Source organism: Phalacrocorax carbo, chromosome 10 (assembly GCF_963921805.1).
Source record: "Phalacrocorax carbo chromosome 10, bPhaCar2.1, whole genome shotgun sequence".
NCBI lineage: Eukaryota > Metazoa > Chordata > Aves > Suliformes > Phalacrocoracidae > Phalacrocorax > Phalacrocorax carbo.
Genome location: NC_087522.1, coordinates 10,901,736 through 10,927,958, shown reverse-complemented (window position 1 = coordinate 10,927,958; position 26,223 = coordinate 10,901,736). Strand labels below are relative to the sequence as shown.

The window sequence follows — 26,223 nt, the reverse complement described above, 5'->3', positions numbered from 1 at the left end:
CTCACCAGCAGCAATACTTTATCACAAAAACTTCCATGAGGAAGCTTTAAATAAACTTTAAAGATGCACCCTGGACTTCGGAGTGTAGTGAATGTACCCAGAGAGGCATTGGTCAGGATTGATCCCCGAAGGTCGTTTTTGTTCTCATGTGTATTCAGTACTTTGCAGCTGTTCCCTTTTATTGTGTCTGGACACATTTTTCAACAGAGCCCTCGTTAATTAGCTTATGCCCTAAGTGCATGTGCCAGATTTACTATGGAAATCTTAAGCATTTTTTGTTCTCAAGAAGTAAATGCAGTATAAGCAGGAAATCTTTGTAGCCTACAATACGAAATTGAATTTAAGAGCTGTTAAGGCAGGATTGTTTGTTTGTGGTTTTGTTTGTTCATGTGGGTTTAGCATCACTTCAGTGATGCTCTAAAGTGATATGATGTTGGAATGCTTGCTGGTTTTCATATGTGAGCCTTTAAAAAGAAATGCTGTTAAGTGCTTAAAATAACCAGCAGTCCCATATTGCTTTGCTCTTGTTCATCTAAATAAAAATAAGAACTAAATCATTGAACTCTTTGCTCTTTCATATTTTCTGGTGTTTTTCTGCTTCTACACCATACTGAATGGTTTAGCTTTGGGTTTTTAGAGTAATGTTCAGTTTGCAAACACAGGAGTGAACAGCTTTATGTTCAAGCAGTCCACACTTAATGTATTGACGAACTGTTTTATGCATATATTTTGCCTTAGTATAAAACCACGAAAACGTCAGACTCTAGACCTACACAAATTTTCCCGAATATATTTTGAATAGATGCAGGTGGGCTTTTTTACTTGCATAAACACTTTTAAAATGCAAAATTCTTTCTGTTTTTAAGAATTCTGAATTAACTGTCATACTTGAAAATGGAGTTCCATTTAATTGACAGTTAATTTTTTAGGAGTCAGTCACTTGGTTTGTGTTAGGAGAATGATGACATAACTTGAACCTAGAAGTTTTACTCATGGCATTGTATTATACTGAACTAACTTGCTTAGAGAAAGCTTAATATTTCAAGCTGACAGGTTTTGTCAGGTGTTTTAGACAATTGTCTCTGTGCGCTGCATCTTGTTACAAATTGGATGATGTGGGATAACAAGACTTTTTTCTTTTTTTCAGAACTGACATTCGTAGAAAGATCCCCTGCTTAAATTAATCTGATTTCTATGGTTGCTTAAAAACACTAGACTTTTGCATGTTGCTTCCTGCTTAATTTTGAAGGAATGCTCCAAAGTTAATAGCACATGCCTTCTGTTCTTACAGCTTCACTCCATAATTTACTAGAATGTCTTCTCATTGCATTCTGAAATTAAAATAATTTACAGTTTAAAAATATGTAAAAGTTGTGGTTTGAAAAGGAGTGGGTGGACTGTTTGATTATTTTTTTCCCCCCACAGAGTGAGTCATAGTGTGACTTGGTATTGCATGCTTTAACATCAAGTATGTCCTTATAATTATATTATATTATTAATACTGACATACATTTGGTAGAAAAATAGAAAATAACTGTTCACTCTCTTGGCAACTAGTCCTTTTGGGGATGGAACTAAACCGATTTGTTTATCTGGTCGATTATCTGTTAGTATATGTAAATACTTAACTTGCGTTCCCCCCTTTGCACATTAGGACTGTGCCTGGCATTTAGTATTGAAATGAAACCTTTGTATCTTTTTGCTTAACACTTTCATGTTTACTTTTTAATCCATGCCCAGATGCAAATAGTCCATCTGGAAAGGAAGGAAAACCTATAGAAAATGGAGTCCTTGTGAATGAAGCCCCTGGGAAGTTGATGCATAGGTATGTGGTCTCTCTTTTTCTTCCTTACTTACTTTTTTCAGTTTTCCTCCCCCCTTTCCTTCCCCCTCCATCTGTTACTCAGTCATGGACAAACAGTAATTTTGTGTTTATGGATTTGTTAGAAGAAAATGTATCATGCTGGATCCAGCAGCCTGAGAGAGGCAAGGCTGCTGCTCCTCCATAGCTCCAGGTCCAACAGGAGCAAGGCTGAAGATGTACTCCCAGCAGGCACATGCACTTAATAGTTTACAGGCACACCACATGTATACATCGCCAGCCACACAAACACAGCACCAAATGGCCTCATCCTGTTCCCATCTCTGGTGAAGCAGGATGGGGGCTCACTAGTGAGAATATATGTGTATGTACAAGGTGGATTCCTCCACTAGTTGGGCTTAGACACTGTCTGCCCTATAGCTGCCCCTGGATCCCAGTCTCCCCAGTTACTGGCACCTGGGCATATGAACCTCTGAGGCTGCAGCCCTGCTCCAGTTGCTGGTACAGGCTGTTGCATGTGCATGTCTGCACACACAGAGCTCTTGTGCTGCTTTTCTTTCCATCTGAAGAAATGGTTGCGTTGTAGTAAGATACCATGGGTTTGGCTCACATAAAAAGGAGAGAATAGTACTGGCTAGCCTAGCTTTCTTACACTTTCCTAAGGCTTCTGTAGCTGACTGCTGTCAGATGGGATGAAGTGCTAAGTGGATCTTCAGTCTGATCTAGTAGAGCTGCTGTTATGCTTGAAAGAGGCCAAAGGCAATCATTCTGACTATACCTTCCCCAAATCAACCGTCTAGTCTATGCCTTACAGTGCTCTAAAGTTACTGTTTTTCCAGAAGCTAATGAGTGCCTGGGAGTACACTTGCCCATTTTGGTGCCAGTGTGGGTACTCTTTTGGCACTTCAGCAGCTGCCCTGTGTATGATGATAAGGTTTGTGAAGGCTGATGCTGATGATCACCAAGCATTTTTTTCTGGAGTTTGATTGCTCAGCCAAGACTTTGACTGGCTAGCCTGTTGTAGCTGAATATGGATACTTGAGAATTGAATGCCATCAGGGAGGATTAGGAATGTACTGTGGAGGAAGGAAGCGCTAGTAACCACTGTCCTGATGGTGACTGGTTAGGAGATTATCACCAGAATAATGTAAGCCACTGACTTGGAGCTGTGGACTGCTGAAGTCTCACTGTCTGTGAAGTAAACACCTGGCCTGTATCCTACTAAGACTGAAAAATAAATGTCTTCAAACAGGCAACTAAGTAACTCCTCAACATACAGCAGAGACACCGCAAAGTCACAGCACCAGAGCAGCACAGCAGAGCTGCAGAAGCCACTTGCTGAAAAGAATTCCTGGAAACTGACAGAGGCTGACACAGCAAAGACGGGGAGGGTAAGGTCTCCTGTTCCCACTTCCTGCACTCTGTTTCAGAAAAATCCACAGGGTTCAGAAGAAAATAGCTTCCAAAGACCATGTAACTGGGGTGAGAAAGGCCTGAGTGGATTCTTGGACTTGCTGCTTGTTGTATGGTACTTCATGGAAGTATTGCTGTGCCCTCTGCTCCTGTGGCTGACCCCCAGGTTTGCATGCAGGAAAAGTGCTGACACCAAAACTTTTGTTTAAGGTGATGGGCCTGACCACATCAAAGTTTGAAAGAAGAAATGAAAACCTTGTAGCTATATTTTGGAGAGAGGTTGTGACAAATTAGGTGACCTAATGAAATCTGCCCTGCAGCATAAGGAGCTGGAATTGATTCAGATGAATTAAAGCCAACTTTCCACTGTAAACACAAGTGTCTAATCCTAGGATACCCAGGGCTTTCTGAGAAACCTGGGAGTGAGGTTCCTGGGAAAGTGGCAGTTATACCTCCTAGCAGTATTGCTTGAATCATCTGGTTAAAGATAGATCCCAGGATACAAGCTGGAGTAAGGATTTAATTAAAGGCTATAAAATCTTGTGGTAAAAAGAGAGCACCAAAAACTGGAACTCCACAGTGAGGTTTTTGGCGCTGCCACTGATGCTCTGTGTTACTTCAGGCAGCTCTCTCCCTACCCTTCCCTTCTCTTGGGAGGACAAGGGAAAGATGATGTGTGCCTGCCCTGGAGGGGTGCCAGGTTAGGCACATCTCTGTAGAACACTTTGCAGCTTGTGTTCCCAAGCAGTGGTTCTCTAGAGTGCAGCTGTTGTGGTTTTATGGCCTGATGCAGAGATACTGACTTTAAATAGGGATTGAAGAAGGGGGAATTGCTCGTTTTGAAACTTAATCTGCAAAATTAATTTTTTTTTTCCCTTCTGTCTTCAGGTAAAGGCAGTAGTGTACTGGGACTATATGAAAGCAATTGGACTCTTTATCTCTTTCTTGAGCATTTTCCTCTTTATGTGTAATCATATAGCCTCCCTGGCTTCCAACTACTGGCTAAGTTTATGGACAGATGATCCTGTTATCAATGGGACACAGCAGTACACAAATGTCAGACTGGGCGTGTATGGAGCACTGGGAATTTCTCAAGGTTTGCTTGGTCTTGCCTATTTTAAAATTAGCTGGTTCAGAATGTTTCTAATGCTCTTGGTGACCTTTTATCCCCAGAACCGCAGCAGCAGTTTGCTAAGGATTTGTGTGGGGTTTCTTGTTGTGTGGTTTTTTTCCTTTGAAGAAAGATGAAAAAAACCTGAGTGACTAAAAAAAGGCAAGCAAACCAACCTATAAAATTATTCAGTTAGTGAATATGGTTTTCTTTCATTTGTACAAAACAAGAATAAAAACTTTTTGCAAGCGGCTGAAGAGTCAGCAGTTGGTGACAAAATGTCTGACCCAGGAAGTGGCTCCTTGGCCTGTAGATGAACTGTGCTAGCCTGGTTTGCAGGGACAGTTTGTCACAGGAGACCACGGCTATGCTGCATCCCTTGCAGCAACAGCCTGGCTGAGCTACGTAGGCTGGTGTTTCCTCTGGCAGTTTGAGGGTCCATACAAGGCACCACAGGGAGGGCAGCTTAGCAAGCTTTTTAGGGTCCTCTTTGTGGTCAAAGTTTGTTTGCCATGAAACGTAAGACCCCAAGTATCCCACTTCAGAATTACCATAAAAATCCTGCAATAAAAATTAAATGCCACCTTAAAATTCAGTGGTTCTCACTCAAGGAGTGTTCAGGTATTAAACAAAACTTTGTAATGGAGATACGACTTCTTCCGTGAGAGAAATACAATGTTTTTACGGATTATTTTTCTTTTTAATTACTTGGAGTAACTGCTGAGTCTACCTATAGTGAACCCCAGTTCTCAGAATTATTGTACTAGAGATGTGCTAATGCTAAGTGATGACATAATGAAGGAAAATGATTTGTGTCAGAGGTGGAAGCAGTTAAAAACAAGTTTTCTTTTCTAGGTATTGCTGTGTTTGGCTACTCGATGGCGGTGTCAACAGGGGGAATATTTGCTTCACGACACCTGCACCTTAACCTGCTGCACAATGTCCTCAGGTCTCCAATGAGTTTCTTTGAACGCACACCCAGTGGAAATCTGGTGAACCGTTTCTCTAAGGAGATAGACACCATTGACTCCACCATTCCACCAATCATCAAGATGTTCATGGGCTCGACATTTAATGTGATTGGGGCTTGTATCATCATTCTGCTGGCCACACCTATAGCTGCTGTCATTATTCCTCCTCTGGGACTTGTGTACTTGCTAGTGCAGGTAGGGGGTTTTACCTGAGAGCACTAGGACCAGCATCCTCTGTTAAGACAGTTCTTTTCTGACTCTGCACTGGGATGGGTTTTAATGTGTTAGAGTTGAGTCATGCTTGACTGACTGTACTTTGCATGGTTTATTGATTTAGCTGACGTTAGCAGAGCATTTCCTTCCGTTGTCAAGTGTAGAATGACTTCTGTGCAGAAGGCAATCCTTTAGTACCGAAGTAAAGTTTATAAAAATGCCATTAGATTTTGAGGCATTATACAAAATAAAAATTTTGTATGGCTTGTTGCTCAGAGCCCAAATATGGAAAATGTACAGGCTTTTCTAAAACATGTTTCCAAACAAGAGAATAGCCTTTAGAGGGGTATGTGTGCATTGCTGATGTGCCTGTTTTGTCAGGATGTTGTTTAAAGAGCAAGAGAAACTATGGCAGCCTTTCACTCCTGTCTTGTGTAGGCAAGGTGTGCTTGTTCACTCTTGCTTTACTTGTAGAAATCTAGTAGAGCCAGTACAGATCAAAGAGAAGCTGCGTTTTGACTTGGACTCTTGAATTAGTCCATCTATTGGGCTCCATTAGTAAACCTTAAAGGCAGTGATATGTGTGTTTCATACTGTTAAACTGAGCTTGCAGAGAAGGGAAAGAGGAGAAAATGGCTATCGTATGAGATGGTTTTATTGGCAGTTGTTTAAAGACAGCAGTGTGTGTGTAATGGTCTTTTTAGGCCTAAAAGTGTTGGAGTGTTATTCCGATGTGTAAATTGAACCTCTGTAACGAACAGAGAATGGCAGGGAATTGTCTTATGATGCCCTTTGTCTTTTCAGACACAGGATGTAACCATAATTCTCATACTCTGATTTGCAGAGATTTTATGTGGCTACTTCCCGCCAGCTCAAACGTCTTGAGTCTGTCAGTCGTTCTCCTGTATATTCTCACTTCAATGAGACCCTCTTGGGAGTCAGTGTCATTCGAGCCTTTGAGGAGCAGAAACGTTTCATAAAGCAGAACGACATGAAAGTGGATGAAAATCAGAAAGCTTATTATCCAAGCATTGTTGCAAACAGGTAACAGTGGGGTTGAAATACTGAAAGGCAGTTATATAGGGAGGATGTGTTCTGCTGCCTGGGCTCCTTACCAATCACAGCTCTCGGCATGCTTGTCCAGGGTAGGGGAAGATTTTTGCTTAAACATCTGTGATGGAATTAAGATTACTTCTTAATTTCTTTTCTTTATGAGAGTTCCTGCCTTATTTCTGGGTAATATTTTTAAAAAGTTTTGATTAATTGACTCCCAATGTTAACCACAACTGCCTTCTGAACTAAGACAGGAATTTGTGCACCTGAAAGGTTTATTAAACCTCTAGGTTTGCAGCAGAACCTCAGATACCTTGCACTTCCTGTGTCACTGGCAGTACGCAGATGCCATATTACTAATCTTTTCCAGAAGAAGATATGTGACAGAACACTGGCCACATTCCTAATTCTCTGTGGGTGAATTACTGGAAAGATGTGTTACATTTTTCTGTCTTGCAGGTGGCTGGCTGTCCGTCTGGAGTGCGTGGGGAACTGTATTGTCCTCTTTGCAGCATTGTTTGCAGTGGTTGCACGAAACAAACTCAGCGCAGGACTGGTTGGCCTCTCAGTGTCTTACTCACTGCAGGTAACTGTACCTTTTTTTTTTAAAAAAAAAAGCTCTGTAACACTGCATCAGAAAGTCAGAACCTTGCTATGGCTTTGGAGGAAAAGGTAATATAAGGAACATAAGAAGAGAATAACAACTACAAACAGCATCTGGAAAGATGCTGCGAAGTTCCTTCTTTGCCTTGCCTGTGTGTGGGAATGTGGCTAAGATGACTCGTCCCCTGCGTATTAAAGGCATCCGGATTTTTCTCTTGTCCAGCACTGATTAGCCAAGACCTTGTACGTGTATATGCATTCCATTAACTTGCAGTGCTTTGGTTGTTTTGTGTGTTTATTGCAGGTAACATATTTAGTGTAAACTGCTTGTTTTCTTCTTGCAGATTACAGCATACTTGAACTGGCTAGTTCGCATGTCATCTGAGCTGGAAACTAACATTGTTGCTGTTGAAAGAGTCAAAGAATACGCTGAAATGGAGAAGGAGGTACGATGAGTTGTCCACCACACATGCAGAAGTCGGTGCCCTGGTCTGAGGTCTCATGCACAGCCTGACTGAATAGGTTGGAGGGTGCAGCTGGGCATATCCTCTGAGCTGATGGATGAGATAGATCTTAGGGCTGGCAGTGACCTCCATCTAGTGACAGGCTGTATCTTAGTGGGTAGTTCTGTGGGTGCTTTTGTGGGGCATCTGCTGATATTTAACAGTGTTATTTAGGAAATGTGCTGTTCTGCCCTGGGCTAAGCAGTGGAGTTGTACAAATGTTTTGGTTTCCGAAGTGCTTAAAGATTTTTTTTTTAATTTGTGTTTCTCTTTTTGCTCTCAGTGTGGGGAGTAAAAAAATTTTACTTATTTTTGTTTCGATTCAAATCACCTAACAACTCATTTCATCTGCAGTTGTGACCCTTTTGGCTACAGAACAGAGTTCTCTGTTGCTTCTCTGCCACACCTGTCACTTGAACCAGGCTTGAGTCACTATTTTTGCAGCCAAATCTTATGAGGACCCTTCGTAGAATTTCTTCTCGTGTTCTGGTAGCAGACCAGTGTTTATACAGTTAAAAGCCTTTTTGTTTGGCACTGGCAGTGAATGCAGTGGGGTGTGTTCTCTCCTGTCCCATCTCTGTGGGAGGCTGAGGCAGCAGCTGTGTACTTTAGCAGCTTGTTAATCTTCTAGTGCTTATGTCTCAGTTAAACTTCCTTCTTACAAATAGCAGAATCATACAGGCAGCGTGTATCCAGATAACCTGCTTTTATGCCTCCATCACAGTAAAGAAACCACTGGGGAAGCCAGATGTGCAACTAGAAGCAGTTTATCTGGCAAGTGGGACTTGTGATAGCAAAGCCTTTGACTATACAGATGAATTAATCTGCCATGGGGCAGCTCTTTCTCTTTCCATCATCATCATAGTTCTTTTTGCAAATTACACGCTTTTTCTTAATTGCTTTCCTCTGGACATCTCAGCCCATGTCTGGTTGAAGGAGAAACTGATCTGATGTTTGTGTGGTTCTTTCAGGCCGAATGGAATATTGAACAAACTGCTCCAGCGAGTACCTGGCCCGAGGAAGGGAGGATTGAGTTTCGAGGCTATGGTTTACGTTACCGGGAAGACTTGGATTTGGTTCTGAAAAACATAAATGTTACCATAAATGGGGGTGAGAAGGTAATGAATCCGAATTCATGGTAGAGTGTTACTGTTTATAAGTCTGCATGCATAAGCCAAGGAGAGGTCTAACCCTGCTCTGCAGTGTGTCTTGGGGCCTTAAGAACTAGAAGGCTTTCTGTAGAATCAGTCCTATTGCAACTGGCTGATGTAGTGGGCTCTTATCTTTTTCAAGGTGTGTTCTGCGTCATGGGATAAAGATATACAATTTGTGGGCTTGCGAAGTATCTTTTGGTCTGGTTTCATAAGGAAGTGGAGTTTATGCTGTCTTCTCTCCCCTTCCCAGGAAATTTTGCTAATTTGCTTGCTATAAGCAAAGAGGAGTACAGGTTGCAGAGAGATTAAGTTAATTATAGTCTCAAGAAAATGAGCTACGAAGTAGAGGAGGGAAACCTTGATCTAGTAAGGGAGAAGTTGCAAGGTGAGACTCTGCAGGAAAAAATAGGACTTCAGAGTAGATTCTGGGGTTCTGGCCAAACTGATGGTGATGTGCCTGTGTCTCCTACCACTTCCTCACACATGCGCTCACATGCATCCTGCCCCAGTCCTATGTGGATTCTCTGATGGCTAATAATAGTGTGATCTTGCATGGCAGCATAGACAATAGCTGTAAAACAGATCTACTGTCCGGCTTCCTTATTTGTGGTATCCAACTAGGCATTTGCTTTTTCATGGAATCATTAAGATTGGAAAAGACTTCTAGGATCATCAAGTCCAACCATCAAGCCAACACTACCACACTTCCTACACCATGCCCTGAAGTGCCACGTTTACACCTCTTTTAAATACCTCCAGGGATGGCAACTCCACCACCTCCTTGGGCAGCCTGTCCCAATGCCTGACCACTCTTTCAGTAAAGAAATTTTTCCTAATATCCAATCTAAACCTCCCCTAATGCAGCTTGAAGCCGTTTCCTCTTGTTCTGTCACTAGTAACTTGGGAGAAGAGACCAACCCCCACCTCGCTACAGCCTCCTTTCAGGTAGTTGTAGAGAGTGATAAGGTCTCCCCTCAGCCTCCTCTTCTCCAGACTAAACTTAACCCCAGTTCCCTGAGCTGCTCCTTATCAGACTTGCTCTCCAGACCCTTCACCAGCTTTTTTGCCCTTCTCTGGATATGCTCCAGGACCTCCATGTCCTCCTTGTAGTGAGGGGCCCAAAACTGAACACCGTATTCGAGGCGCGGCCTCACCAGTGCTGAGTACAGGGGCACGATCACCTCCCTGCTCCTCTGGCCACACTATTGCTGATACAAGCCAGGATGCTGTTGGCCTTCCTAACGTGCTTTTTGAAGCATGCTGAGTGCATGCTTCCTACCTACAAATATGGGCAGAATACTACCTCAAGAGTGGTTAGAAAGGGCAGATGGCAAGAGATATAACAACCAACCAAAGTAGCAATCTTATATATTTAAAATAAAAGAATTGAAGACTTCAGTCTAACTGGGAAGCAAAACATACAGTATGAAACAGTGCTTTTGGTGTGGGTTTTTTTTCTATCAATTCAAACAAGATAAATGTCAGCAATTATAACTGTAAGCATGAGCCAAAAAAGGATTAGGGAAACCTTGGCCTGCTCTACCCAGTTTCATCTCACTTTCTAGAAAAACTTGAAAACGTCTGTGATTGGATTACAAATTTTGAAAGCTTTTTAGTCTCTTTTTTTTTCATATGCAGTGATTTTTCTTCCCCTTTGATCAGCCTCAATTTGTTATGCTGATTTGGGGTGTTTTTAGCCCAGCAATATGACAACCTTCTGAAAATCCCTCAATTTCAGGTGGATGCTTGGAAATGTTCTAACTCTTCCTTAGAGTAAGTTGTTCCTGTATTTCTTCCCAACAGATCGGAATAGTTGGAAGAACGGGAGCTGGAAAATCCTCGCTTACTTTAGGTTTGTTTCGGATTAATGAAGCAGCTGAAGGAGAAATTATTATTGATGGAATTAATATTGCAAAGATAGGGCTCCATGACTTGCGGTTCAAGATCACCATCATCCCTCAGGTAGGTGTGAAATCCTGCCATCACCAGAACTTGTTTTGTAACAATGCTGTTTCTGCAATGTGTACTGGGAAGAATATATTTATTCCTATTCTGATCTATAGCTATGAAATTGAGTCACTTCAGCATGTTCTTTCATGGACTCAAAGCCAAGCTTTTTTCCTAGACTTGCTTCAATTTCCTAGACTGCTTGTGCTGGATAACAAGTAGGGGCTTGGGCTATGGCCAAGTTGTGTGCAGAAGCAAAACCTTGGGCGCTGGACCCACGGGCTCCAGTCAGCACCCCATGCTGATCACTTAAATGCTATAGACAATGTAGCCTGAGGGGGGAGGTTTGATCCCAGCTGAACACCTGATGGGGATCCTCAGTAAACTGGGACCATTGCTCTTACGGCCAGTAGAGGGGGAAGTAAAGCCTGAGTATTTCCACTTGTGGGGAGCCTTCAGGGGCCTTTTTGTAGAGATTGGTTTCCACTTTCACTTTAGGTAATTCAGTTCTTTTTGGAAATGGAATGAAGTTACTGTATAGTCTAGTTGTGAGCGACTGGGATTTTGCCTTGCTCTTTCAGGCTTGGTATGCAGTCTTTGGGCCTTTGTACATAGCATTCTGACTTTGGCAGGATATGATGAGCGAGTTATGCAGTACTGTTCACTCACAGAAACATGTACAAAACCATCCCAGTCTAGCCCAGAAACTGTGGGTTCGATAGTCTGAAGTGTTTGGAAATACGGCTTTACAAGCACTGGACTTACTCTCAAGTCTTCTTGTTCCTACTGTGTAGCCTTTATTGTCTGCCTGTTCTGGTTCAAAGAAAGACCATAAAATGTGGTTATATAAATCACTGTTGTAGCACACTGGCAAAAACAAGTGAGCACACTGTAAAAGATTTTCTGCACCACTTCTTTTGGAAATTTTGAGGGGGTACCTTGCTTTCTCCTTTTGATCACTTTGCATTAGTCTGACACTACTATGTCAAAAGTATTTCCAAAGTAGTATTTCTTCATGTCCAAGAAAACATGTGTTCATTTCATAAATACTGCAGCTGAAGACTTGTGAAATATTTACGGATGGTGTATTTCCCTAAGTGGAAAGCTGTGTCCCTGCTCACAGAAGGTTGGGTAGGGAGTGCCTGTTCTTTAACTTAATAGCCCAGAAAAAGAAAGTTCTTTTTAGTGAGTTTGTGGTTTTGTGTGGTTTTCCCCCCTCTGGATTTGTGCGTTACTGGCTCTTGGAAATGTCTGGAGTGCCAGAGTCTTCAGAGGGCACAGGTCAGGCCCCCAAGAGGCATGACGAATAACGGTGAGGGAGAATAACTTGTCACTGAAAAAAGTGAGGTGTGTCTCCTAAAATCAGTAGATCAGCTTGCTTGTAACTGCATCTGAGCATGGTGTTTTCCTTTGACTATCTGAGAGAGATTTTTTGAGCACTTGCCATGTTCTGTGTACATTGTCGATAAGCTCTTTCTATGACTAGGATCCAATATTGTTTTCTGGCTCTCTGCGTATGAATCTTGATCCTTTTGACCAACACTCTGATGAAGATATTTGGAGGTCTTTGGAATTGGCTCACCTGAAAAACTTTGCATCGTCCCTTCCTGATAAACTTAATCATGAGTGCGCTGAAGGTGGAGAGAACCTCAGGTACATCAAAGAACTGTGCTTGTGAAAATTGCATTAAGAACTAAATGAGGATTGAGAGGTGTGTGCGTGCCTTCCCATCTGCAACTAGAATTCCCATTTCCAGAAACCTTACAGCTCACTTGGGACAGTACGTAGCCAGACTTCAGCAATAACAATGCAGTGTGGGGCTGCCCACCCAGCCCCATATGAGAATTTGGGAGGAGAGTTGGGGAATTCTTAATACATGACCAGACAATCAATACACTAGATTTTATTCAACATGTTTTAAACTCTCAAGTTCGGGAATTCAAAGTAATTTAAGAAACACTCAGAACACTGTGAGGGTTTGACAGATTGGGCAGTCTTAGAAAGGATTTGAGTAGCAGCAGCCTGCTGTTTATAGTCTGTGCTCTGAACTTACCATGGCTCTTGCCCAAGAGATGCAGTTTTTCTAAGGGATTTGTTAGCTTGCTTTTTGCATCATAACAGGGATATATGTTCAGTCTGGAGAAACCGTTTGAAGTCCAGTCCTCAATGCTGCCTTGACTCAGTTATGCTGAAACTATTTGTAATGTATTCTCTTATTACGTTGCTAAGACTTCTTGTGAGTGGGATGGAATTTCAGTTGCTGTTAGATACTCTGCAGTGAAGTAGGAAGACTGAACTTATCTGTTTTGCTGGATTCTTTGCACCTGTACTTGAGAATAGTTCTTAGAACAAATTGCTGGGTTTCGAAATGAATACTGCAAACTTGTTCTGACTTTTGCCCCCTCCCTCCTATCCCATCTGCGTAGTGTGGGACAGCGCCAGCTGGTGTGCCTGGCACGAGCTCTGCTCAGGAAGTCCAAAATCCTGGTTCTAGATGAAGCCACAGCTGCCGTTGATCTTGAAACAGATAAGCTTATACAGTCAACAATAAAGTCTCAATTTGAAGAATGTACTGTATTAACTATAGCACATCGTCTGAACACAATCATGGACTACACAAGGTAAAGTAATATCACTTTTATCTTGAAGAATGGCATGTGTGACCTGCATTGTGCTCAAATGAGCATCTTTGTTACCTAAAAGTTTACCAGTGCATATTTAGTCACCTCTCTGCAGAGCTGCTGGAACCCCTGTTTTGAAGGGTGGGGTGCATGTGTGTGTTCTGGCTTGTGGTGGCTGTGCTCGGCCTGGGGAGCTCCTCTGATCCCTCTGTTGCACTGCTTTTGTGCCATTCTTGCCCAGTCAAACCAGGAAGGGAGGTCAGAGAGGATAGGAGTTTATTCTTGGGTCTTGCCCTAATTTAGGCACTGCTGGAAGAGGCATCAGAGCTTTAAGGAACTCATAGCCTAAGCTAGGCACAGGCAGCATAAGGAATCAAAGGGGCAAGTCCTGCGCTTGTCTGACGTTTACTCCACATTTCTCTTTCCATCACTTTTGGTTATAGTTCCCATAGCCTCCCTCATCCTCAGCTGCCTTGCTAAGGTGTGGCTGAGGGCAGAGGTTTTGTCTCATAATTTCAGTTTTAAGCTCTCTTGTCCTTTTTATCACAGAATGGCAGAGAGCAAAGTGACCAGTGATAAGGTTTTTGTGTACTTTTGTAGACCTCTTTGTGGTGTCAGTAGCGAAAGATAATAGACAGGGGCGTTGCCTGTGCCGGGCCCAGCACCAGCAGGACTGTCACCAGATGAATATCCAGTTCAGTCACGGCAGAGGGAAACACTGTGCAGCAGTACCTGCCAAGGGCTTAGCGAACATCTCTGCAGTGCCTGGCCAATTAGTGGAGGTAGCTGGAGGCAGTGTTTTAACTGTGAGCTGACTTCCCTGGCTCTAGTACCTTGCTTTGTAAACTTCCTAATTCCAGTTGCACGTTCATTTTGCATAAGCTCTGTCTGGGTTTGTATTTTGTCAGCAGGAGCTGTATAACAGTTGATGTGGTGCCATATTATGGGAAGGTCATCCTAGATCTTGCAATGTCTTAGGGGTTCTCGCACAACTTGACAAGAAGTGCTGTTATGTAGCTTCTGGCTGGCTCAGAGCACAGTTGAATTCTCATGGCTGCCTGCAAATGACTGGGTAATCATGTGCTACATAAAAAATAGACCAGACAGACCATCTGCAGTGAGGTCGGGAAGGACAGAGTTAAGAAACTGTCCATTCATAGAGTCTGGACTGTCTTCGCTTGCCTGTAATGGCTACGCTACAGTCAGTTTCTGTCTGTACATATGTATCTGTATTCATTGACTTCATGATCTTTGTAACCTTTTTCCTCCCCCCCCCCCCTTTGTTTTACAGAGTTTTAGTCTTGGACCGAGGAGAAGTGGTGGAGTGTGGTAGCCCAGACCACCTACTTGAGGAAAAAGGCATTTTCTATAGCATGGCCAAAGATTCAGGCTTGGTGTAGCATTTGAACTTGCTTAGTTCGTGTGGGGAAGGGAGGAGATGATGCATTCAGAGAACTGTAACTCCCTTGGAGCCAGTGTGAACCGTACAGTTCAGTTTCAGACCTAGTGAAGTCAGCCAGAGCATGGCGATGGAAGTAACATAAAAATGCAATCTTTTTTTTTTTGTTGTTGTTCTCTGTAGTATTGATTTTAGCCAGTTTTAGGAGAAGCACAACACTGTGCAAAACGTTTCAGAGACTTCCAATCTGTCATTATATGCTCAAGTGTAAGCTGGAGTGATTCATCAGAGAAGTTCTGAAAAGCTTTCTTTTCATCTCATCTTATGTTCTGAAGCCCCCTTTTTATTTCAAATATTTTTGCAAATGCTAGTTTTTTTCCTGTTTGCCGATTCCTCATTTGATGAGCCATCTATTATGGGATCCACTTGGAATATTTTGTGGCATATAGTACTATAGTCCAAAGATTTTTCTTCTTGTGAAATAACGTGTGCCAGACTTTCTCATTATGGCATTTACTGTACATGGTTAATGCTTTTATGCATTCTCCTAAAGGTTTAATGTGTTTACAGGGTATAGCAGCAAGTTCACTTTAAGTCAGTAGTGCTGATGTGAAAAGCACAGTCAACTTCAAAGCAGTATTTAAGCATGTCTAGAATGACAATCACTCCAAAACCAAATTTGTGCAGCAGACGGTGTGTTGCAGTAAGCAGTACCTGATCTTACACCCAGGTCACTCAGGAATTCTGACTTGGATGGCGAATCCTGGTTACGCCTATGGGGACTAGGCGGAGGAGTGAGGATTTGCCTGAGCGGAGGTTGCAGGCTCGGCGTGACGTTGACTGTAATACCCTTGGCTTTGGCAGTTCTGTGCTTTAACAGCTCTGCCACATCAAGGACCATTAGCCTTATATTGAAGAAACATGCCCTTCATGCTGCTGCTGCTGACTCTTAAATTTTCTGGGAAACTGTTCTGTTGCAGTTGTTAGAAAGAAAAAAGTTACACTGTTTTTAAAGTTGTGTGTTAGCACAACTTCAAAGTTAGCAATGGAGTCTGGTTTCCACGATCTGCGCTGAATCTTCTGTTTCCTATGGGAAGAAAAAAGTTACTTTTCTCATGTTCTGATTAGTCTTATTTATAAAGGAAAATGCTGGAAGAAGGCAAACAAAGTCAGACGGACCTAAATACTCAGCACTCTGAGAATGTGGACTTCTGTGAATGATTATGCTGACCTTAATATACTAGACAATTCTTGTCTTTAGAGTATTTATTTTTTTGTAAATTATGACTCTCTGAAACTGAACAGACAGAAATTTTCTTTGGTATTTTTTGTAATGGCTATACAGAAATTTACAAAGAACTTGCAGTAAAAAAATTGTTTGAAAGATAATGTGATGTGTCATTTCTTGCTTTGTATTTGACAAAGGGTTAGCTTCGCCAGTTCAGGTTTTTGCCTTGACAGTAGAAAGGATTGGTACTGCTTAGACTAGCCAGGCTTCTAGGCCTGATGTCTGGGGGGTGTTAGGGTGGGTAAGGAACCTCGAATGCAACTAAGTCTGTGCTGTGGTAGGGCTGGATCACATGTGTTGGTTCTTGTAATTTGAGGACTGCAGTTTGTGGAGCAGACCAGGTAATAACGACGGATCAGCGGTGCTGTGCCTTTGTCACACCCGTGGTGTTCATGGCCTATGTCTGCCACATTTCCGGGCAGCTTAGTTTCCACAGTTTCCTCTGTGGAGGTGGAATGAGCAAGGAGTGATTTGGGAGTCTGGGGAGGAGCGGTGGGTTTTGATTTTTCAAATCACCTAACACACAGCATTGTGATGGACAGAAGGGTGGAAAGATTGGAGCAAATGGGTGGTAAGGAACAGAGTATAGAGAGTATAGAGCAGAAAACTGAGCTTGTCAGGTAAGGTGTGTGGCTGGTCTTGTGTTTTGCTCAGCTGCATTAAAATAGAGACGGATCTGTATGCAGAGGAGACCCAGAGGAGAAACTGTGCATACCACCATGACACCTTACCTGCTTGGGGACAGTCATCCCCAGGAATGTGTTGTGATCCTTCCACTTCCCACCCCCTCCTAGGAGAGCCCTGGGATGGAAAGGGGAGAGGTGCCGCTGGCATTGGATGACCAGACAGCAAAGCTCCCTATGCTCTCTCCTTGCCTGTGCAAACTAGTTATCACCAACACCTCCCCCAGGGCAGATCTGTGGAGTACACCCGGAGAAGAAATTCAGACAGGATTTCAGATACCTTTGAGAAGTCGTGTAGGTTTAGTGTGGCTCATTACTGAGATGGGGACTCTGCAAGTACTCTGCAGGTGTGGGACTGAATTGAAAGAAGTTATATTGCTAGAGTTCTTCCTTGGGTGGAAACTGGTCTCAGATTTGAGGAAATCACAGAATGGTAGGGGTTGGCAGGGACCTCTGGAGATCATCTCATCCAACCCCCCTGCTTGAGCAGGGACACCCAGAGCAGGGGCACAGGACCGCGTCCAGGCGGGGTTTGAATGTCTCCAGGGAAGGGACTCCACAGCCTCTCTGGGCAGCCTGTTCCACTGCTCTGGCACCCGCACAGGGAAGAACATTTTTTCTCATGTTGAGGTGGAACTTCCTGTGTTCCAACTTGTGGCCGTTGCCCCTTGTCTTGTCATTGGGCACCACTGAAAAGAGCCCAGTCCCATCTTCCTGACACCCATCCTTTAGATATTTATAGGTATTGATGAAATCCCCCCTCAGTCTTCTCCAGGCTGAACAAACCCAAGTCTCTCAGCCTTTCCTCATAAGGGAGATGCTCTGGTGCCCTGATCATCGTGGTAGCTCTCTGCTGGACTTGCTCGAGCAGTTCTGCACCCTTCTTAAACTGGGGGGCCCAAAACTGGACACGGTACTCCAAATGTGGTCTCACTAGGGCAGAGTAGAGGGGGAGGAATGATGCTTTCCATTGCACACTGATCAACAGAGATCTACAAGGCTTAACTTTTAAGTAATTTGAAAACTATGGAACCATACTTAGGAGTGTGGTTTGTTTGAAATACAGAACTCGCAGAATTATGCTTCTGCTGTGTGAAATGTTTGCAATGGAGTTGTCTGCTGCGCAGGAATGACTTAAACTGCATTTGCAATCTCAAACTGGGTACACTGGAAAGTGTCACTGGATGGTCTCTGTCCTATTCGTGGGCTGTTTGTGATCATTTGGGGAACTGCATGTCCAAAATGCTGTATTTTGCAGGATAACATTCTAAATAGTGCAGCAAGGCATCGGAAGACTGCTCTTTGTGGGTGCTTCTGTCTTGTTCTCTTTCATTTTCAGTGATGTGGTTATTAATATGATCACTGTGTTCTCCTAGTTTTATGTTTTTATACACTCGCTAGCACAAACTGTTCTGCCCCAGCTCTGGAGTAGATACTCCTTCCTGTTTGCCCTAAATACCTGTCAGTGCTTCGTGCTGTTGCTGCATTGATTAATGATCCTGATTCCAAATGTCTGTCCTCATTAAAAATGATTAATATCTTGTCTGGATATAATGTGAACAACACTGTATTATGCATGATGAGGGTCAGTCTGAACTAACCTTTACTGCATGCAGAGCTAGCTCAATAAATGCAGCTTTCTTCCAACAGAACCTATGTGTAAAAGCAGTGTCATAAAGGTACTTTGGGGTACCTTGGGGTAGGAGCGGTATAGCTTGAGATCCCGTTTCAGCTAGGAAGGAGGGCCGTATACTGATCCGGCTGGCAGCGCTACTGGGACCAACTGCAGAAAATGGTACACCTTGCTGCAAGGTCAGGTATTAGAATCTGGTGTTAAAACAAGTAGATGTTCCTTATATAACTGGTTTTCACTTTTGTGCCTGTGTGTGGACCTAATGCTTATTTGGTATTTGGGCCACTTTGAGCCCTTTCCGGTAAGTGACATCTAGCCTGACGCATGTGACCTCCAACATGAGAGTGGAGCCATCCTGCAGGGATCAGTGCTGTTAGAGCCCAGGGCGATGAGCCTTCCCTCCAGCTGCTGTGGGGACTAGTGGATTCAGGGGTGTGACACTGAGTTCAGCAGCTGAGCTCTTGGTCATGTAGCAGACACCTATTTTCTTTGAATGCCTTGATGTTACATATTTTCCTTTATGCAGCAAAGCTAATGCTAACTCTGAAAGATGGCATTTAGGACAGGAGGTGGGAACTCATCACCATGTACCAGCACTTAAGGGGTAGTTACAAAGAAGATGGAGACTCCCTTTTTACATGGAGTCACATGGAGAGGACAAGGTGGGATGGACACAAGTTGCTCTTGGGGAGATTCTGATTGGACATGAGGGGGAAATTTTTCACAGTGAGGACAGTCACCATTGGAATAATCTCCCCAAGGAAGTGGTCGACTTGGCCACGTTGGACACCTTCAAGAGTTGGCTGGACAGGGTGCTGGGCCATCTTGTTTAGACTCTGCTCTTCCTAGAAAGGTTGGACTAGATGATCCATGAGGTCCCTTCCAACCTGGGATTCTGTGATTCTGTAACTACTAGGAGCGTGTTCTGCAACGAGCAGTTTAGTCCTTGGGCGGGATGTGAGCTGGGCACCTTCATTCAGCTGCTGCCGAGCAGGGTTTCCATGAAGATGAAGTGTATCGCTGTGGCATGGCCACGCCCAGGGGGGATCTGGATCTTCACAGCTGGTAGTCTTGTGCTTCTGTGGATGTGGGGGGTCTCACTTCCCACAGAGCACATGGAAGCCTAGCTCCCTGGGTTTCCTCTTTTTTTTTTTTCTTCCTTTTTTTGATACAGATGGCACAATTTAGTTTAGATCAGCAAAAAATACAGAAACCTTATTTAGGTGCGTTGCTGGTTAGTTATGTGTATTTTGTGAAAAATTTGCCAAATACCTGTCAGACCCGAAAGTAAGTGGGCCGATGTAGCATCCTTGCTCTTATCTAGCAAAAGGCCGTGCCTCTCTGGTTCATTCAGTGCTCTTTGCTCTATGGACCATTTCTTCCAGTCTTTGAAAAGACCCTTATCTTTCAAAGCAAAACTTTTTTTCTTTCTCTCAGAACCATTTTGTTCCAATCTGTTGATTAAAATGTTAAGGATCTGTGAAACCAATTCAGCTCCTGTTGTGCTGTATCTTGTGTCTTACAGCAGTACAGTGTGTGCCACAGCAGCCCATGTGAAGCTGCTGGTGGTGGTGCATTATTAACATATGTTCATTATTAAAATATTGACACTTACAAAGGAGTAAAAGAAAACCACTGAATTTACTGTATTGGATTTCAGTGCATGTTGATATATCCTGGCTGACATTATTTCCTGCATCATGGAAGGCATCTCACATCTGGAAAAGCTGCTTCTGCTGAAAAAACAGCTCAGGATTTTCAGGAGACTTGCAAATAACACCCTAGTTCTTCATGTGTGAATACAGCTACTTCTGTAAAACTGCTCCTAGTCTTGAGACATCTCTGAAGACACTCTGGTGGTGGTGGTTCAACCGCCACGTAGCACAGAAACAGTTGTGCTCTGGGTCACCGGTAGCGTTAGTGTTTTGGCACTCGTGTGCACATGGCAACCGTCTAGCAGGGAACTAGGAGTGCGACTTACAAACTACACGCCTGGCATGGAATTGGTGTAAATCAATGGATGACACCTTCATTCTTATTCTCTAGCTTTGACAATTTCAGTATTACCTTTAAACTTGGAATCATGGGACAAGGATCTTTTTTCTTTAGGTTGTTTTTCTCTCATGCATATGCTGTGCTTTCACTTCATTTGCAATAGCCTTAAATGAGGAGGAAAAAGGGAAGGGGAGCGGGGAGGGGAAAGTAAGTTACCTTGGAATTGAAAGCTCTAACTCTTGATGTCCAGATTGGGCAGATAACTGGAACAGTGAAAGTTTTATAGCGCTAATTAAGCTTTTCACCTCATTTCATATGATTGCATGGGAGTCCTATACTGACTCAACTGGCCGAGCAGGCGGCCTGCATGGAGTGGGTGTTTTGTGAGGATGAACCACTGCCGCAGGCAGGTGCTGCGGCCAGGCTGGACTGTCTCCCAGGGGCTGCGTAGCGGCAGTGCTTGCTGGCTCCCAAAGCCCCTGGTCTGGGTTCTGCCTCCACTGCCAGCGGCCTGGCCTAGCCATCCAGCCACAGCCTGCCTCAGGCGGGAACACAGCTCAGCCGGCCCGGCCGAGAGGGTGGCTGGAAGTACAGGTTCTCCCACAGAAATGCAGGGACATCATGTGTTCTTGCTGTGCTCTAGTAAAAACTTGTTTTTTCTTTAGAGTTCTTACTGGACCTAGAGTGAAACACTTGTTTTGCTCCAAAGGGAAAAACAGAGTTGGAAAGTGACTGAGATATCAGTAAACCCTTTTTAGATTAGTGGATTTTATTTGGACTTTGAGTGGGTAGCTAATGCTGAGCTAAACACAGATGCTCTATGTTGCATGTAACGCCGCACAACAGCTATTAAAAAACAATGCTGCAAAAGCGTAGACAGGGCAAGTCCAAGCACTCCTCTTGATCAGCTCTAGACATTCAGATTACTGGAGGTGTTGGACAGACTTTCTTAATATCTAAAATTTCTTCAGCGCAACTTATGAAATAGGCTGTTGGCACAGTTCTGAGCCTGCTGTAGTTACCTCCCATGCGAACTTCATAATTCAGTCAAACAGCCTAATCTAGGAAGAAGTACCTTTGCAAAGACCCAGCAGGCCTGTCCTTTTAAACACTGCCTTCTGGTCCTTAAACCAGATTTTTGAGGGAGGATGGTATTTCCAAGTATTAACTCCTTAATATATTTTGCTTTAACCAACTTCCAGCCAACTTCCTTGTGATGACTCTTACCTTTTCTGTGAGACTTGAGCTCCCAGTTTGTCACTTACTGCACCACTTGGACATAGAGTTGGGGGCTCTGGCTTATCTGAAACATGGCGGGTTTTGTCACCTGTAGTTTTGGGACTCCCTTTTGCTCTCTCAGCACAGCTTGTCATGTGAAAGCTGACGGTATTTTTGCTTGCTCTAACTTTGTGCGAGCCAACAGCAAAAGTGCCCCCTTCCAAAGATTACCATTGTGAAAGTATGTTTTGATTGTTTTCACCTTCTGTTGCCTTCTCTCTTCATTACCAACTTAGGAAGGGAAAGCGAGCATTTAAAAGATGTTTACACCAGAGATTATGGTATGCTAGAAAGTGTCTGTTTCAGAATTACCCAACAACGTGGGCAGTTCTGTTTGTCTTTGACCTCATTTAAGAAAAAATACCGAACTTATATCTCACTAGTTCTAAATGTTCCTGGTTTTGAGATCCATTATCCATTGATAAACCTTTAGAGGGCTCATAACTTGTATCTCTTTTTTAATTTTTTTTTTTTTTTGTCTCTGCCCTTGGGTAAGGTTTGGAAAAAGTAGAGAGGAAAAATTGCCTCTTTTCTGGTATTTGAGCAGCAGTTTGGCAGCAGGCATTGGACTTTGATATCTAGGCACTTGTTCAGCAGAAACTGTTAACTGCTCTTAATGTGGGTGAAGAGGCTACTGAACAGCTGTTGGAAAAGAAACTGCTGGGTTTTGCTGGTCAGGGTTGACTCTTGCCAGTTCGAACTCTCCCATCCCCTCCCCTGTTACTACTTTTCATACTATATTTACTTTAGCTTACTGGAGAGAGACATTTCAATACTTGATTCTATTTTTATTTCAGCTTTCTAGAAAATTAAGTGCTTTAACAAAAGTCACAGTAAACAGCAGTATCTCAGTGTGATTTGTTTGTCACATTTTCTTGTTGGGATTCCTGAGGAGAGGCGTGGGGACAGCTCTGACCGCAGCTCCTCAGCACTGCAGGAAGCCCAGGAAGGCTTTGCTTTCGGCTGCCATTTTGGTTTGTTAACATAACATCTGAATGATGACAGTGCCAGAGGCTCTGCGGTGCTGGGGTGGCACATGCAGGAGGTAAACTTGCACTCAGGAGGAAAACCAGGAATGAACAACCAGGTCGACAGGCAAGTCTGTGCTACCTTCCTCATCTGCCAGACTGCCACGCTGCAGGGATCAGAGGAGGACACTTTCCACCACACAAATTCCTTGTGGCCAAATTGATTTCAGAGATGTTGGTGTAACGTTTGGACATGCTGCACTGTGACCAACTGGCATTTGGCAGCAGGGCTGCAGAGGGAATGATGTTCTGCTGCCCACTCCCAGCCAAGTTAGGCTTGGTGATGCAGGTGAGAGTGTGTCTAAGCTGAGACTCTTCCTCCAGGCAGCCTGTCAGCACTCTGCACAGCATGATTCACTCTGGGCCCCTCCAAAGCTGACACAGAAGGAGATCTGATGCCCAGCTGCAACAACGGGCAGCCTGCAGGCAGCCATATGCTCTTGTGCTTAGTGGCATCCCAATTCCTCTTCCCTACTCCCCCAGAGTTTGTGTGCTTGGGGTGACTAGATCTAGCCACTGTCTTGGGGTCTGCCATGTCTGTGTAAGAACAGTGCTCAGGTGAGCAATCCTTAAGACATTGGCAGAAGACTGAATTTGTTCTGCCTGGAACTTAGGACAAGCTGTAAACAGCTAAGTTTGCTTGCTACCAGTTAAATTCTTGTTTGTCCATAAAATCTTCTTGTCTTTTAAAAATAATCTATGTAATCTGTAAGTATGGCAGTATACCTGGGCTCCACTGATAGTATAAATCAGAAATGCTGTGGTCTTTTTCTTTTGGCTTGTTTGCTTTTATACCATAAAAGCAACAAGGTGGTTAAGTTCCGAGTGGCTCATTTTCAACAGAATAGTGAGGTTTTGGTATCTGGAAACATAATGAAAATGGAATTGCTAAGTTTCCTATGGAAATAATGTATCCCAAGCCATCCCTTTTCATCTACTCACTGTGGTTATAGCTCAAAGAAGATTTGGTTGAGTGTCAGGCAATTTTAGAGTGAAACCCAAGGTAACTCAATTATGAGATCAATCATTCCTGGTAGTGGTGGCATTATGGTATATTCCATGAGTGAGTCATGCAAGGCCTGATTCTTCCATCAGTCTGTAGAACAGTCCCTTCTGAGCTATTAAGTGTTCCAGAGTATCAAATTCAGCTATCTGACCATTTTCCAAGACTAAAATCCTGTGAAGATTAAAACAGAAGTGTAAGCCTGGGGATGCACCAGCAGCTGTAATAAACTCAGTTATTCCTACTTAGTTCTAAAATAAATTTTGGTACTTGCTTGTTATTTGACCAAGCTTCCCAGCAGCTTTTCAGCTGGGAAGCAGGTGTGGGATAGAAGCAGGTGTCTGATGAGTGACTATTCAAGTACTGAGTTTCTGGGAAGAGAGTTCTGTGGCAACTGAGACTGGAGTAAGATTTGTGAACGTGTATTTTAGCTTCATGATTTTAAGATGAAGCAAAGAGCTGTAGCCATGGTTTTGCTGTCAGTGTTGGGAAGAAGGGGTATGACACAGTATGAAAAGCATCATGTAGGAATAAATGATCTTTCATTAACCTATTGCTGCCTGGCTGATGTAAGATAGCTCCTACAATCTCTAAAGCAAAGCTTTGAGGGTTAAACTAGAAAAGGACAGAAATGAAATTGCTGTTCACTAAGACTGTGGTTTGTCTAGTTCACACAGGTTGCCTGTGTCTTCCCTACTCCTTAGGAAAATGGCCGAAGATATTACCTGTCGCAGTCCATGATGGTGTTTATCCGGTGAGCTATAGTTAACACTGTGCTGTCTTTGAACTGAGCTCTCAGGGTGGACTGAATATGAAGATCAGTTTCTGAATCTACTGCTGCTGTGGCCTCATCTAGAATGAGGATTTTCGTTTTCTGAAGAAGTGCTCTGGCCAGGCAAACCAGCTGCTTCTGACCAGCGCTGCAAGTAAGAAGAGGGATGGTAAGCTAAGAGCAGTAGTCACTTTTCCCTGGGGTCAGAGTATGTGATTAATTTAAAGATAGTAATGAAAAGGTGATTGTTCCCTTTCCCTGAAAGGTGATTGAGGCTGGTGGCACTGCAGGTAACAGCATGAAACAACCGATGGAAACGAAGAGAGTGTATTACTATAGCACCCAGAAGATCTGCACTTGATACAGGATCCCAGTGTTTTAAGTACTCCACAAACACAAGTCACCACAATGATTATGTCTCAGAGTTCTTCCACTTGGTGTCTTTTGGTTTGATTTCATGCTGCTGAATAGGACAATAATGCAGCAATTTGCTGTCTGGGAACCTTTTTTTTTTTTTAATGAATTAGACTCCTTGTCCCACTAGCTCTGTGTTCTCCCAGCCCACGGGCTGGCACTGTGCCCTGCCACTGTCTTTCTGCAGATAAGGTACCTTAGGTTTTCCCCGTGGTCAGTGCATTTATATTCCAACTGATCTGGCAAATCTGCAACGAAGTTCTTGAGCTGAGTCAGTTCCAAAGCTGTCCAGATGTCTGCATCAGTGTATTGGTTTAATGGGTCAAGATTCATTCTTAGAGAGCCAGAAAACAAAACTGGATCCTGAGCACAGAGACAGTACAAACAAGTCCTGAAATGAATTATAAAAATGAACTCTCCAGTTTTCCCTGCTGGGTGCAAATCTGTGGCTAACGTTATATTGAATGGGAGACTAGCATGGCATAGAGGTTATTTCCAACTTTGAAATTTCTGAATGTCCCTCCTCTCAAAGAATCTTTATAAATACTTCCTAGGTATTAAAATCTACAACATTGCTGAAGCTTTTTGGAAATTAATTTCATACCTGGGGAATGACAGTTATATTGGTTCTAAGGTCATGGAGACCTAGTTGAGCAATATTTAGTCCATCAATTAGGATTGCTCCTTCTGCTGCTTCCACCAATCGCAGCAATCCCACAGCAAGAGTAGATTTCCCAGCTCCTGTTCTTCCAGTTATGCCAATCTGTAAAGTGCAATGGAAAGCTTTTGGTTTTGATGTTGATACGTTTTCCACAGGTGGACAGACCTGTCATGTAGTTCCTCTTGGCCTTTTGAAGAAAGACAGCTTTGCACTATCAACTCCTCAGGGCCGTTCAAGATTCATGTAGTCTAGCCACACATTCTTTAAGGGAATCGTTTAGAATTTGTAATTGTTTTGTGTGAAAAGGAATCTTGAAAGCCTTTGATGGGAATAAGTAAGAATAACTTTCCTTAAGTCAGAAGGCTTAGCAGCTCTAATGGAGCCTTGATGTGGCACTAGATTTAATAAGTGAAATTCTTTTGCTGTAACTCTGATACCCCTTTGTGAAATGAAATTTCACTCAGAAGAGTATCTAGTGTACGCAGCAATCCTGGAAACACTACTTTGTACTAGAAGAGGTGTGCAGTGTGATAGATGGGCTCATAGCTTACTGCAGCTTTCAGGCTTCCAAGTTAGTCCACCTTGGTGTAGGGCTGGGACCGCACCTGCCCAGATCTGATCACTGCAAAGCATTGTTCACACTTTGTAGCTCTTCTGA

At 43.3% G+C, this 26,223-nt stretch overlaps 2 protein-coding genes across 21 annotated transcripts in view; one reads left to right on the top strand and one right to left on the bottom strand.

The window, feature by feature from the left end:
* The window catches only part of LOC104042243 (ATP binding cassette subfamily C member 1 (ABCC1 blood group)), a 62,444-nt gene extending 46,245 nt beyond the window's left edge, over window positions 1-16,199 (top strand). For 13 of the 14 annotated variants that reach the window (XM_064461812.1, XM_064461811.1, XM_064461815.1 and 10 more), the window contains 12 exons: window positions 1,741-1,825; window positions 3,075-3,213; window positions 4,124-4,331; window positions 5,202-5,512; window positions 6,375-6,574; window positions 7,043-7,169; window positions 7,531-7,632; window positions 8,661-8,807; window positions 10,647-10,805; window positions 12,277-12,443; window positions 13,217-13,411; window positions 14,703-16,199. In XM_064461812.1, coding sequence (XP_064317882.1) covers window positions 1,741-1,825; window positions 3,075-3,213; window positions 4,124-4,331; window positions 5,202-5,512; window positions 6,375-6,574; window positions 7,043-7,169; window positions 7,531-7,632; window positions 8,661-8,807; window positions 10,647-10,805; window positions 12,277-12,443; window positions 13,217-13,411; window positions 14,703-14,811 — 1,949 coding nt within the window. In that variant the 3' untranslated portion in view covers window positions 14,812-16,199. Of the gene's footprint in view, window positions 1-1,740; window positions 1,826-3,074; window positions 3,214-4,123; window positions 4,332-5,201; window positions 5,513-6,374; window positions 6,575-7,042; window positions 7,170-7,530; window positions 7,633-8,660; window positions 8,808-10,646; window positions 10,806-12,276; window positions 12,444-13,216; window positions 13,412-14,702 lie in introns of those variants that run through there. The other variant, XM_064461822.1, reaches the window with a different exon arrangement.
* ABCC6 (ATP binding cassette subfamily C member 6) overlaps window positions 14,683-26,223 on the bottom strand; it is a 35,870-nt gene continuing 24,329 nt past the window's right edge. For 5 of the 7 annotated variants that reach the window (XM_064461824.1, XM_064461829.1, XM_064461823.1 and 2 more), the window contains 4 exons: window positions 25,509-25,667; window positions 25,101-25,267; window positions 24,444-24,638; window positions 14,683-15,897 (listed from right to left, as the gene is read on the bottom strand). In XM_064461824.1, the coding sequence (XP_064317894.1) occupies window positions 15,717-15,897; window positions 24,444-24,638; window positions 25,101-25,267; window positions 25,509-25,667 (702 nt within the window). In that variant the 3' untranslated portion in view covers window positions 14,683-15,716. Of the gene's footprint in view, window positions 15,898-22,460; window positions 23,893-24,443; window positions 24,639-25,100; window positions 25,268-25,508; window positions 25,668-26,223 lie in introns of those variants that run through there. The other 2 variants (XM_064461825.1, XM_064461826.1) reach the window with 2 other exon arrangements.